At 41.6% G+C, this 14,376-nt stretch overlaps 1 protein-coding gene across 2 annotated transcripts in view; it reads right to left on the reverse strand.

The window, feature by feature from the left end:
* The window catches only part of LOC113010456 (protein unc-13 homolog A-like), a 35,686-nt gene that overhangs the window by 15,541 nt on the left and 5,769 nt on the right, over nucleotides 1–14,376 (reverse strand). For both annotated transcript variants that reach the window (XM_026149507.1, XM_026149506.1), the window contains exons 4-22: nucleotides 12,411–12,528; nucleotides 12,197–12,320; nucleotides 11,461–11,531; nucleotides 11,236–11,290; nucleotides 10,811–10,840; nucleotides 9,318–9,531; nucleotides 6,965–8,053; nucleotides 6,708–6,810; nucleotides 5,400–5,443; nucleotides 4,337–4,415; nucleotides 3,889–3,894; nucleotides 3,717–3,791; nucleotides 3,389–3,608; nucleotides 2,495–2,722; nucleotides 2,164–2,305; nucleotides 1,784–1,953; nucleotides 1,499–1,614; nucleotides 811–974; nucleotides 454–607 (exon numbers count right to left, since the gene is read on the reverse strand). In XM_026149507.1, the coding sequence (XP_026005292.1) occupies nucleotides 454–607; nucleotides 811–974; nucleotides 1,499–1,614; nucleotides 1,784–1,953; nucleotides 2,164–2,305; nucleotides 2,495–2,722; nucleotides 3,389–3,608; nucleotides 3,717–3,791; nucleotides 3,889–3,894; nucleotides 4,337–4,415; nucleotides 5,400–5,443; nucleotides 6,708–6,810; nucleotides 6,965–8,053; nucleotides 9,318–9,531; nucleotides 10,811–10,840; nucleotides 11,236–11,290; nucleotides 11,461–11,531; nucleotides 12,197–12,320; nucleotides 12,411–12,528 (3,202 nt within the window). The remainder of the gene's footprint in view (nucleotides 1–453; nucleotides 608–810; nucleotides 975–1,498; nucleotides 1,615–1,783; nucleotides 1,954–2,163; nucleotides 2,306–2,494; nucleotides 2,723–3,388; nucleotides 3,609–3,716; nucleotides 3,792–3,888; nucleotides 3,895–4,336; nucleotides 4,416–5,399; nucleotides 5,444–6,707; nucleotides 6,811–6,964; nucleotides 8,054–9,317; nucleotides 9,532–10,810; nucleotides 10,841–11,235; nucleotides 11,291–11,460; nucleotides 11,532–12,196; nucleotides 12,321–12,410; nucleotides 12,529–14,376) is intronic.

Consider the following 14,376-nt stretch of genomic DNA (forward strand, 5'->3'; position numbering starts at 1 on the left):
TGGATCCAACCTGCCTTTATCAACGGTTTGGGCTGTTGGTGGAGGTGTAATGGTGTGGGTGACATTCTCTTGGTACACTCTGGCGTCCTCCTGCCAACTGAATTTCATTTAAACACCACAGCCTATCCAAGTACTGTTGCTCAGCATAACTATCCTTTTCTAACTGCGCACCGTGTCGCAAAGCTCAGATCATCTCAAACTGGTTTCTTAACATGATAATGAGTTCTCTGCACTCAGATGGCTTCCACAGTCAACAGATAGCATCATTATTATGTATGGACCAAAATCTCTGAGGAATGTTGCCAGTACACTGCTGAATTTGTGCCATGACAAATTAAAGCAGTTCCGAAGGCAGAACGATATCAAAACTGGTGCTAGCAAGGTGTACCTAATAAATTGTCCCATGTGCGTATAGTCACATATAAGAAAGGACAAACTCTTTCAGGGACTCACTCCAAAGTTTGATGCAGCAAATCTGTCTGAGGCTGAAACATTGTTGGAGGACTGGGTAGTGTGGGCGTAGTAAGCATTGATGTTGGCAAGTAGTGTGCTCATCACGGCTGGCACTCCTGGGCACATGTACTTCGATGACAAGCAGGCAAAGTGGCTGTGGGGTGGATGTGGCAAAAAGGCAAAGATTTAGTACATTTACTTCTCATCTCATATTCCTGCATTGCACGGTAAGAAAATACACTGTGTGGTCAAGATTTAGATGCACTGTGTGCTTCATGAAACCATTTATTAGCACGTCAGCACTTCATGTTTCAAACATTTACATTTGGCTCTCGTGGATCTGTTTGGGATACTAACGTCATGGCCTGGTAGATGGACTCCACTCCGTATCTCATGGCAAACTCATCAACGATCTCCTGAGCCGTTTCATCAAAGTACACCTTCCAGGCATCATCTCCTTTGGCGTCAGGAATCTTTACCACACCGCCGTTTTGCTCCTCAGTTGTGTACTGGAACAAATGCTGAACACATACAAAGAGGAAGTAAGGGCGATTTTATGTACTAAGCTATAAAAATGTTTACATTATCACTGGCAGTTAAATAGCAATTAGCAGGATAAAATGATAGTATTAGACCTAAATGTGCCCATTTATGTCTGTGTAAACTGACTGGATCTGATATAATAAATAATTAAAATATTCCAAAAAGACCTCCTAAGACCTGAACTCTTCCACGGCATGCATTTTTAATTTCTCTTTGATATTTGGTCATATTGGGGCCCAATGAATGCAAAAACAAAGAATTACCAGATTTTTTTTTTAACCTTATTTTTGTTTTTAAGGAAAATAAGAGCCACATATGAGGATATTCGTTTAAAATTTTGATAGAACAGTAGCAGTATAATGTCCTCGTAAGTGGATATCAGGCCCTTGTAGAGCAAAATTGAGTATTTTGGTCTAAATAACCCAAAATGTGATGTCTGCATATGTGGACGCCAGGTCCTAGGAGGTTAAAGGATTTCCACCACATGTTTGTGCAGACTGACCTCATGCAGACAGGTGTACTGGACATGGTAAGGAGCCACCGTCTCCTCTCCTTTGATCTCCACACTTATGTGCATCCGAATTGCTCCAGACACAGCAGACTTATCTGTTCTCTTGTCTGTCACGAGAAAGCAAGAAATGTCCCCTTAGTTGGCTAAAATTTCTCCTATCTACAACAGACAAGCACTTCAATTATCTGTTATTTCTTACTGACTTGTTGATCTTCTCATTCATCTCTAACACACTATCCCCTTTTCAGCCTCTTCTCCTGTCCCACAAAAACTCACCTAGGTTGTACCAGACGTCCATCTCCCCGCTCAGAGTGCGGACTTCGATGATGGTTTGACCCAGGAAGTCATCGCTCTCACGTTTGAACCTCTGTTTCACACGAGACTTGATGTCATCGTCTTCATCCCACACACGGACCTTGATGCGGTCAGATGAGTTGTGGCATTCACTGGATGAAGAAGGGGGACAAACGGGTGGAAAACATAAAAAGTTGACAACTGTAATACAGAAAGGGTGGGGGAAATTAGTCCAAATAAACTACAACTACTGCGTGGGCCTTAGACATAAAAACAAACCATAAAAATTTTATTTTCAACAACTTTTAATAAGATATCATTTGCATTTGAAACTTTTATGATAGGCTTTCTAGTGAACTCACAAGTGGAAGCTCTCTTCCCACACAGGGTTGAGGTTACCATAGATGGTCTTTGTCCTCTTCTTGGTTTTTCCAACTTGAACAGTTACATAAGGGTCGCTGGAGCCTGTTTTGTCTTTAGCCTGAAGGCCCTGGGCACACACCACTGAGCAAGAGGCGAGAGACAAAGGTAAATGTATAAAAACATCTTTTCAACTCTCTTACAAAAGAAAGAAAAAGAGAAAACAGCTTCTGAAAATAAAAATCAAACTTGCATCTATGGGCTTTACATCTCCAAACATGTATCCTTCAACAATTATTTCAGGTAAATATATAAATGTATATTCAATTGTACCTGTGATGCTGATTTTAGCTGACCATTTGGAGGTCCCATCAAGCACACTTTGCTTGATCTGTTTCATTTGCATGCCATGCGTTGCTTTGTCGAGGGCAAACACTTCCTGGATTAGCTCAAAGATCTCTGGCTTATTCCTCTCTCTGATCTTCATGCGATCCTTTAGGACCATGATGATGTTCTGGGTCCGGTCCTCTGCGCCATGCTTGGAGCTCTTCTCTGCAGCTCCTGAATAGACAGGAAAAAAAAATGAATGAAGGGATGCACAACGAATAGCTGATAGTGGGAATATGTTGGGAAGGGAATATATCTGAGTCACTGCAATATATTTCCTTAAAACTGGGCACCAAGTTAAGATAGCATCAGATCAATTTAGAAAGACATTTCTTGGCCAGGAGTCAAACCCCTAAATTCCCTCAAACAATGACAGAGACTGACTCCACTTAACCATTGATCTACTCGGGAAAAACAAGATAGTCAAGTAACTGTAAAAAGATCAACAAATGTTTCCAGGATCAAGATCTTATAAGAATCTTTGGACTCAGAAGAAATGAATTATGCATCGCCTAGACTGACTCTAAGATGAGGATGGGAACTGGATAAGTCACTCTTTGTGAAACTAAATTAGACAAAGCAGTATGGATGCAAAGCCTATGGGGAGAAGGGAGAGCAAAAAAGGGCAGGGGTATGACAGCACATTACTCAGGAGATAAATTGGAAAGGAAGAGGGAGGAGAATGTGAGAGTGGACAGAGGACAAGAATAATGGGATGTCAATCGGGCAGAAGGATACACAGGAGGAGCTAAAACAGTTTGGGTGTGTGCAGATGCGCAATAGAAAGATGTGTATGTTTTATGCCTGTCCGCACGAGTGCCAAAATCTGTGTGGCCTTACTCTGCAGACAGTCGGCATTCAGCAGATCCTGGCACTTTTCGTGGCATTTGACACCGCACTCTGAGCAGCGCATGCCTTGACGTGCGATGCCCCAGAGTAGTCCCTCACATTCATAGCAATAGGTGGGAGTGGTGGCTGTCCACACCTCAAAGTTGTGTGGTGTAGTGGAGGAGATGGGGTAGATCAGAGCCTGCAGGGTCTTTTTATAAACATGAATCTTCTGCAAGTGCCACACAGAAAAGAAACATATGTTTAAGTCCAGCTATTTATTAAATTCTGAAGGTCCTGAAAAAAAAACTGACAAAGAAACATGTGGAGGAAAACCCACCAGCTCCTCATTGCCGAGAGTAGTGGAGGCCATGGCTGAGGTGATTCCAGCTTTACGTGAATTCTGCACCAGAGACTGAGGAGGAGACGGCAAACAAAAAAAATGTTTTCAAGTGTGGAGCAACTGCATAGATCCTAATATTTGATTTCTTTGATGAATAAAATACACTTACCATCGCCTAAAGATATCAGGCAATGATTAAACACAGGAGCAGAGTGGAAGGAGACAAAAACAGATGTGAGCAAAGTTAGGGATATTAAAACAGTGAGCTATCAGAATCTAAATGATCTGTGTGTGTACAAGTGTGTTTCCTGAACTCTTATTTACTGCTATGCAGCATTTATCAGCAAACAAAGCACAGCAATCAAACTGGCTACAGGTGGAGTAAATTTACTTTTGATTATAAAAACAGGTGAACTAGAAAAGTAGAAGTTCAATCATGCATAAGGTAAGAGGAAGAAAAACTAACTACAACGCAAAATAAAAGACAGTAAATCAATGACAGAGGAAAGATCGTAGACAGAAATCAATTGTGTCTACACAAAAAGGATTCTTAGTGTGGGGTTTATTACATGTGTGTGTCCGCGTGTTTGTGCACGTGTGTGTGTTAATGTTCTCACCAGATCTCTGACTAGAGGAATGGCTTTTCTCTTGCGAAGGTCGGGCATGCTGTCAATACTGTATAGTGCACCTCCCATTCTGTAAGTTGAACAATAAACAGTAAAATATTTATGCATATACTCATCAGTATTTATATTTTTATAATCAAAATGCTTTACTATAAACTTGAGATTTGGAACAAAGAGGGTGATGGATTTATCTCAGTCCTTTTTAATGCTCAGTCAAGGACTTCTCAAGGACTTGATTGGGGAGTTTAATTACAGCGGCTGCTTTGTATAAAATAGTGGGCATGACACTCCACACACCTAGCATTAACTGCTGGGTTTCTATTTGGCTAACGTAGCATTTCTTCAGCATGAAGCTTCAGTTGAGCTCTGACGTCTCCCTCATCTACAAACGACCTGCCAGCCAAGTCGGGGCACCCCAGAGCTGTTCAGTGCTGACTGGCTTAATGCCACAAGCTGAACGAGCCTCGATAAAACAGAACGAAACATTTCTGGGCTAAAAAAAAAGGATTGTCAAGCTAAAACACTAAAGGATTCTTTCACCAATGAACTGAGGATAACTTTAATTGTACTTGAGGTGCATACTTCCCAAGTAATTAAATGGAATTTTAATGTACTTTACTTGAAATGACAAAATAATTACCTACAAATACTTAAAGGGTAAATTTACTAGAATAACAGGGCTAACACATCAGGAAACAAAGAAACAATTATATTGTGAGTACATTTAAGTAGTGTGTAAGAAAATTTACAGGAAAAGAGATAAATTATTCTGTTAGTAATTTTTATTACTGCATAAATTTTTGGTAATTTTGTGGAAAAATAAACAATATTTGCCAATGTACTGTACATTTCAGGGTTCAGACAGTGTTAATGTTATGGAGTGGCTTCACTTTAATGTCTAGGTATTTCAAAGGAAAGGAAACAGTTATTACCTGTAAAAAGTTATATAATATTTCAAATTTCTCATGTACTTTGTAAAATTGCTGATATATTATTTGACCTAACTGAAACACTGTCTGATGTAATGTCATGTAAGAGAACATAAACGACTCACCCTCCTTTACCAAACCACAGCGAGTTGGACGTCTCTCCTCGAGCCTGAGAGAGAAAGAGGAGGAATGTCAAAGAAGAAAAAAGACATCTGAAGTTTGTCCCTACAGGGTTTTCTTTTCCTTTAATATGCTGCATGAATACAGCTGCATCACCATAATGAAAGTTATCTGATTATGAAAGTGCTCAATTAAACTCTTCACATTTAAACCCCATCCCATTTTGAATTATTGTATCACTGTTTGAAGGAGGGCGGGTCAGAGAAATTACAGAGTTAGTGTGCTCTTTGTACAGCTGTGAAACAAAGATAATGGCGTTTACAAAGGCATTTACTCTATAGGCAGCAGAATTTAGAACCAAAAGAACCACTTAGTCAGTAAATTACTATGGATTATGGAGCTATGCAAAGTACTCTTATTTATGTAAACGTTCAATTCAAAGGTGTTTCTGGAAAGCCAATTAATTTATGTCACATATGCAAACTGCTCAGCTCTTGAAAGATACAACTAAAAAAGGTCAAATTGTTGTGAAAAATGAATGAACGAAGCGAAGGTGTCTGTTTATATAGATATGCAGCAGGACGCATTTCCTTCTGTCTTTCAAGCAACACGTTCAGGCTGTACCTACCTGTCAGCATGCTCCAATGATGGCCGAGCAAAGTGCATGTGAGTGTCACTATGGCAATGACATGAAACTGGAAAGAAAACAAAGCGGGTTGGCACAAACAAACAAAAAAAATCAAAATAAAGAGAGGGGAAGGAAGCCAAATGTACAAAAACATAATGCAACACACATCAAAATAAACATTGAAGCAAGTGATTATTTCTCTGCACAACTGAATTCAAACGCAATGAACAGCAACATAATATATAAATAAAATATGCAAGTGAAAACCGACCAAGCAAAACTTAATGTATCTGGCTAGGCCATGCAGTTCTTGTCAAGCAGTGGTGTGGAGCTGCACCCAGGCTAAAATATGAAGTTTGCTCCCTGCCAAGTATTTTTATTTTTAAGGAAGCCAAAAAGGTATCAATTATAGAATATGAAACACATTAAGTCTGCATAAAACACTATCAAAACAGAACTCAAGAAGTTAGTGTATGTACCCTGCCTCTGCACATAAATAATGGATAGCGCATACATATTTCAGAGACCTGGTAGACACTTTAGAGTCCCTGGAACTGAGGTGTATTTTTGATATCACTGGGTGGAGCTGAATCAGGCACACAGCTCAGTTGAGTGGACTGTTGCAGTGAGGCTGGAAGGGTGTGGCTCGGTCAGAGCTGAGACTGGGAGTAAATGGTGCACTTACCTCCCGGAGTTGTTCTAAGACCTTGTTGTAGAGTCTGTGCCAGTTCTCTTTGGCTCTAACTGCTGGATCAACTGGCTCTTTGGGCTCCTCTGTTACTGGAGGACTAAAAGAAAAAACAACAACATTTTTTTACTTTTTTCAGCTGAAGAAAAGTTGTTTTCAGCTGAAAAGATCTTTGTGAAAACAACTTTTCAGCTCTGATTTTTTTTTGTTGATTCAGTGAATTGATCTTATTTCCATTCAACCTTCAATCCTACCTCTCAGGTGGCATCTCTTTTTCCTCATCTGGGGTCACGGGTCTGCTTTCTTCAAAATTCTCCTCTTTCTGCTCAATGGGAATCATCTCTTCATTCTGTGCGGGAGGGGTTCTGGCCTCCTTCTCCAGCATTGTTTCCTGCTCTAGCCATGGTTCCTCCTCAACCATGGGAGCCTGGTCTTCAAATGACATTGACTGGGTCGCCAGATCATTGAGATTAGATGGGGTTTGCTCAGATGAAGGGCCCATTGCTTTGGAAGGGGGCTGGGATGCAGCAGGGGCTGAGTTAGCCAAAGTGGCTGGGTGAGATGGAGGGACAGAGTTAGCTGCAGCAGAATGGTTTTGCTGAGATACAGCTGAAGGTGAAGGGTGAGACTGAGCTGGCTGGGCTGTGGGGACAGAAGACAGGAAACTGGAAGCCAATCCTGTGACAGCAGCTGTTAGAGGTTTGGCCATGGAGAAGAAGGACGTGGCAGAAGGAGCTGGCTGCGGCTGGGGTTGTGTTTGGGTCTGGGGTTGTTTGGGCGGTTGGGCTGTTTGTTGACCAGAAGGGGACTGTGTTGTTGGTGCCATACCAGCAGAATGAGCCTGGTTGGACTGGTTAGAGGGTTGAGCAGGAGGCTGCTGTTGGTGCAGGGAGTTTTGCTTCTCTAGAGGGGGCCTGGAGTTGGGTACATCAAGTGCTGGAGGGGCAGTTGAGGTTGGAGTGGGAGTGAAGGGAGGTTCCATGTCCTCACTGAGGGTCCCATCCAAATTGTACAAATCCTCATCATCATACATCATCTCCTCATCCTCATAGAGGCCTTCCTCTTCTCCTTCATATAACAGTCCTCCGTCATCCTCCTCATACAGAGCAGCCTCTTCTCCTCCATCTTTGCTGTAGCCACCTTCATCGCTGTACGCCCCCTGAGTCTCATCAGGGTCCCAGTCTGGAGAGCCTTTACTATAGCTAACGGAGGAGTGACAGGAATGGTAGGAGTCATTCTCATCGTAAAGGTCCCTCTCCCCGTACTCACCACCGTAGTCTTCCTCGCTCAGCTGACTGCTGCACCGGCTGAGCTCTGCAGATGATGCATAGCTCCCAGTGGGACTGGAGGGAGGAGAAGAGAAGAGAAGAGAAGAGAAGAGAAGAGAAGAGAAGAGAAAAATATAAAAATGCAAGACAGCATTGCCTGGAGAGTACCCAAGGTACTAAGAAAAGGTTGACAGTTTTATAATAAACATACATACACTATAATTTATGCTATTATTACATGTATATTAGTGAGTATCTAGGCATATGTAGAATAAATGGTTTACCATCCCTCTATGAACTATTATCTTAAAAATGCTTATAGAGCACTATATTAGAGCCCTTTATGGCTGATACACTGCTAGACAGCTCAACAAAATACCTTTTCTACATGTCTTGAGGCCGCCTGAAATAATGCTGATGGCTAATCAATGAAAAGCACCAGGGATACAAGAGTACCAGACAAGTAGCAAGAAATAGAGCAGAACAGAAAGGTATGAGGCCCCGAGAAAGCTGACCAAGGAAAAATGAAAAAAGCATCAAGAAATGCAACAAATGGGGAAAACTTATTCATGCTATTTGATGAATGGGGTTATTAAAAACAAAATAGAGGCACAGAGAAGAAAAAGGATGAATGAGGGAGAGGCAGACGGGGTAGAGAGATGGGATGGTGAGCACGGTGACAAAACAAAAGTGCAGAGAGGGAGCGAGTGCAGAGAGCTGAGAGGAAGAGATGAAGAAGGATGTGCGGGGATGTGAGGAGGTTGCCCTGTCCAATACACTCACAGAGACAGCTAATCTTATGTGCAGTATTGACCATGAGATTGCCACCTGAATAATTCATAAAGCAGAGTGTGGATGAATGTATATTTTCATTCTAACTCTGTGGAAGATATGTAAATGTTGAGAGGTCTAACAGTGTTGTAAACAACTCTGAAACAGATGCAGCTTTTTGTCTGAAAAAACCAATGAAAGGCTTGCATGTGCACCAAAGACACTGAACATTTTCATTAACTGTACTGAGTCATTAACAGGACTTTCTGACTTGTCACAGCAGGAAAAACACAGGCGGACATGAATTAATGAATGATTCATGAATGATTCATGGCTGATTTCCACTTAGGTGCCAGGTATTGTTCATGCAGGCCATTATCATATTGTCGTGGCTTATTGAGGCACCTGGAAAAATACTTTTTTTTTTAATATCCCCTGTGTCTTTTCTTACTATAGAAGATCAAAACGTCTGCGACAAAATTGGTTATAGCTGAACTAAACATCACATCTAATCTGCCAGCCATGGTACTGTTGGGACAGACACACCTACACCAAAGCAGAAACACACCTGACAGTCCTCTGATGGTGGTAGTCGAGGTCATGGCTGTTGCCAGAGCGAGGGTAAGAGAAGCTTCTGGAGTTGCGGTGCTGGTGGCTGATAGGATACTGGTGGACAGAGGCGTTGGGTTGGGATGTGCTGTAGTAGGGAGGGGGGATGCTGTTACTGGTTTCACTGCGGTAGTCGCTGTCTCTGTCGTCCACAGCACTATCTGGGTCTTCATCTACAGAGGAGCACACACATTCATAGCAAGAAAAAAAAAAAACTTCACAATTTGCTATAGCCGGAAGAAGAAATTCAGAATAATTTACCATGAAAATAATGAAACCGTCATGTGGTATAGAGATAAGAGGCTCTAATCAGCACTAAACCAATTTTTTACACTATGGTAATTACAGATAATAAAGATGAGCCGCTGAACCCCAGCTACACCCATAAACTGCAGGCCATTCAAAGTGAAGTGAAACATGAAGCACACGACGAATATCAGCATGTTCCCTCTCACCCTCCCGTCATAGCCGAATGTAAATCTATGCCGCTTGCTGAGGGGACGCTTTACTTTTCTGTGGTGTCCATAGATTGGATTAGATTAAAAATCCCAGAGGGAAGTGATGACCGACTTGAACAGTGCTGAAGCAGTCGAAAGAGAAACCAGCTATCTATTAATCATTCATCATTATCCATCATCTTTTGCACTCTGAAAGCCACTGATGGAGGCAGCCGCTGCACCGCTCGCACCTTCATCTTCATCCGCCTGGGCATGTAAAAACACTAATTAAAGGCATCAAACTTCATGTCCCCCACGTGTGCCCCCCGTCTCTCTCTCTCTTTGCCTGTTTCTCCCCTCTCCATCAGCTCAGCATCCATCATCACACCCCACTCCCTGCTTTTTCCTTTTTTTAAAATCTGAGTGAAGAGAGATGAATCGCTGCAGTTGTGTGGGTGAGTCTGAAAGGCACTTATATAACACCATCTGCTAATCACAGTGAGAGAGAAAGCGATAGTCAGGAAGGAAGCGAGACAAAGGAGACTTTTTGTGTAGATTTGAATGTCCGGACAATGAGATGCTGATTTTTTTTTTCTTTCAATCACTGTATAAAATAAATAAATAAAATAGTAACTAATGTTAAAAGTTTAGTTCATCGAAATTACTTGAAATAATATGTAAACTTTGTCATTGAAGTCATTTTTGTTTACCAGCATGGCCGTAAACAAAGGTCTGTTTATTACCTGCAGTAACAAGTAACACTGCTACTGGAAGTAGATATTTGTTTGTACTGCTGTGACTACCACATATGGAATTTAATATAGCCTCACAGCTTTCAGAGGTGGCTGAAATCACAATCACTCCAACACAGTTCACCCGATATACAACTACACGAAAACGACCTCAAATTGAAGCTCAAAGTCAGCGCTCCATTGATCATATTGCTTGATTTCAAATCTAATGATGGATTGCAGAGTCAAAGCAATTTAGAAAGTGTGAGTGTATGTACACTTACTTTGTTGGTCTCCCCACAGACTCCAGTTACCTGCAGGGAAACAGGAGGATGTCAGTATTGATTATGAATTATACCGGTGTTAAAACGTAAACATGATTCCGTGCCATTAAACACTTCAAATTTCCAAGATGGAGGTGGTGAATGGAAAGCCTTTCCAGACAGCTGGCTCAGCAAGCCTTGCAGACGGAGTTAATGGTCGAAACACAGAGGATTCTGGAGGAGCTCGCCTCTGGATATCTAACGCTATCGATCTCTTTACAGTGCAGATATCCGGGCCCTTTTCCCCATCTTATGCTCAACAACCCTCGTGTGGTTATATGCACCATGCACATGCTGATCTTAAACTAATTACATCTCTGAAGCTAGACACATAATTCTCCTGTTAAGCACAAACTGATTTGTAAAAACAGCGACGGGTTACTTACAGCACTGGGTTCCTGGCACACGCAGAGGGCGTTCCTGTTCCTCCTGGTATGAATACTGGAGCCGAGACCGTGAGGATAATTGAAAAATAATGAAACAGAAGTGGAGAAAATGTTGGATTTCATCTCGTAAACTGAAAAATATTCCCCCAATTAATCATGTTGGCTTGTTCCTAAAAAGTACGGATGTGCCGTAGGGATATTAAATCAAACTGGGTAACAGCTTACATCTTGGTCCCTCATGGCATTGAGCTGCTCCAGTTTTTTGGCCCAGTACCGTGCTTCATCCTCTGGGATATCTGCAAACAACCAGTGAGAAAGGCTCACTTACAAACACAGCAAAAACAGAGCTTCTCCTAAATAAGCACTTAAAATAGTTTTTCACAGGACTGTCTGCATAAGAACTGTTTTGTTCTATGTCACAAATGAAAGGCGACCCAAATGAAGACAAAGTATTGTATAACAAGCCATCCGTAAATATTATTGAGATTGGAAACTTTGGTCTAACTAGGATACAGTGACATTGAAAATTGCCCTCCTCCACTTACAGGTCTAAAGCCAAGTACCTATAAATAGGTCAGGTCCACAAACTGTGGAGTCAGGTGTGCAATATTGACTACAGGAAGGGGAAACAGCATGAAAATGACACCTAATCAATGCTAAGTGGAACACAGCTTGATCACCGAGAAAAGAAGAGCACAAACACTGGCCTCCATGACACACATCTGCACACGACGTCCTCTCAAACATAGAATTGAAAAGTAGGTCAGCTTAATTAATCAGTCAGAAATTATTGGTCCTCATTTATCACTGTTTGCTGTGAAAATGTACCAACAGACATAATTTATTTGCTCCATATCCCCCCGGTTGCCAACAGGATTGATGACTTCCTGTAATTTCAAATTCTCATTTTTTTCCCACCAACTGACAGTTTCTGGTTTTGATGTGAATATTGATTTCTCACCTAGAGGCAGTTCGAAGCGCGTATCGAGTAAAACCAGGTGGAGGGTGGGATCTTTGGTGCCACAGATCTCATTATCAGCCATGATGACCTGAGAGTCCAGTGTGAGCCACTCCCCTGGACCTTCCTGCATTACACAAACATAAAACTGAGTGAAGAGTCCTCAACCACCACTTGACAGCTATTTCTAAAGTTGTGATCGTGGTTAGTGTCAAACCTCATTGGACTGCCGGATGCTGTGAAGTGGAATCCACACAGTGCCAACCATGGTGTCCCAGATTAATCCTTTGTTCCACACCTCTACTGTCAGACCCAGGTCTAGGCGGTTAATTTCACTGTGAAGACAAAGAAAATTCAAGTCCAAAATCCAGACAAAGAGTTTGACTATTGCATGCGTCTATAGACTTTAAGAGTATTAAAGAGACTAATGCTGTACTATTTCATTAGGAACATATGATTAGCTTATAAAATGCAAAACATTGTAACAGATTAAAAAAAAACCTGTGTTAGTAGATTAAATGGCACAGTTGTGTAACTATAAATTAGGACACTTTCACATTGTTTCACATATCAGTGTCAAATAAAATATTTTTCCTGCGTAACCACTTTTTTAAAGGTATGCCTGATATACTTGAGCATCACACAGATGCTGCTGATTTGCCAGCTGCACACAGATGATGTAAATCTCCTGTTCCACCATATCCCAAAGGTGAAGAGAGACCTAGTGACTGTGCAGGTCACTGAAGGACAGTGAACTCACTGTCATGTTCAAGAAACCAGTTTGAGATGATTTGAGTTTTACAACATTGTGTGTTATCCTGCTGGAAGCAGCCATCAGAGGATGGGTATACAATGCTCAGTTGGTACTAACGGACCCAAAACTGTGCTAATAAAATATGCCCCACACCATTGCGCTACTATCATGAGCCTAAACTGAAATTGAGACTATTACAGCACAAGGCAACATTTTTTCCAATTTTCTGTTGTCGGGTTTTGACGAGCTTGTGTGAATCAGCTTTTTTCTTTTTAGGATCATTCTCTGCAAACCCTATAGATGCTTGTGTGGGAAAATCCCAGTAGATCAGCAGTTTGTGAAATAGTCACACCAGCCCTTCTGACACCAACAGACCACTTTCATGCCACTTTCACACTTTCAAAGTCTCTTAAGTCACCTTTCTCACCCATTCTCGTGCTCAGTTTGAACATCAGCAGGTCATATTGATCATGTCTACATGCCTCAGTGTATTGAGTTACTGCCATGTGATGGGCTGATTCAATATTTGTGTCAATAAGCAGTTCAGCAGGTGTACTGAATAAAGCAGCCAGTGAGTGTAGGTCTACAATTTATACTTACTATAAGTCTATTTTGCCATGAACACTTAAGAATTTTTAAATTCTAGTGTACTGGATGACTTTTGCTTTGTTTTACATGTAGTTTTACTTAAGTAATGAATCTGAATACTTTCCCCACATTAAACAAACACAAGTAATTACTTTTGGGCTCCGCTATGACAAATTTAAAACATGTTCCTTTGGGATGTGAGCATGAACCATAAAACATTTACAAGACAGCAGGACAGAAAAAAAGAGTGAGAGTGAGGCATAAAAAGGGGGAGGGAGGGTAAGAATGTGATGAAGGCAGTGGAGGAGGTGATTGTATCGCATGCCTGGAGGGAGAAATCGGGAACTTTAATTAAGAAATGGAGGGAGTGGATTTCCCATCTCGGTGGTGACTCCTTTTAAGAAAAGTGCCTGTTTGATTCATGGTGGTGACTGAGGGGGCACAGTCATTTAAAGACGGTTTGAGTGGGGGCATGAGGCGCTCTCTGCAGCCCAAACATTACATAACGCAGCTTCACTGATGCAACCCCAGCACACCACTCAACGCCTCCGACCATCATACAGATGCACAGGACGCCGCAGTAATCCTGCCTGCTGCATCCCACATGCTAAGTGATTCTCACCATTTATCACCCATATGCTGCCACTCTGTCAGTACCACACTGGATCACTCTATATGAAAAATACTCAGTGTTGTGTAATATTTTATTGGCTGAAACCACCAATTACATCCTAAGTAAAATAAGACAAAACAAACTAATTTTAAAGTGAATAAAGATTGTTAAAGCAAGCTGTGAATATGAGGGGTGCTGGGGTGACTATAAAATACAGAGAGGATGAGG

Source organism: Astatotilapia calliptera, chromosome 18 (assembly GCF_900246225.1).
Source record: "Astatotilapia calliptera chromosome 18, fAstCal1.2, whole genome shotgun sequence".
Classification (NCBI taxonomy): Eukaryota; Metazoa; Chordata; class Actinopteri; order Cichliformes; family Cichlidae; genus Astatotilapia; species Astatotilapia calliptera.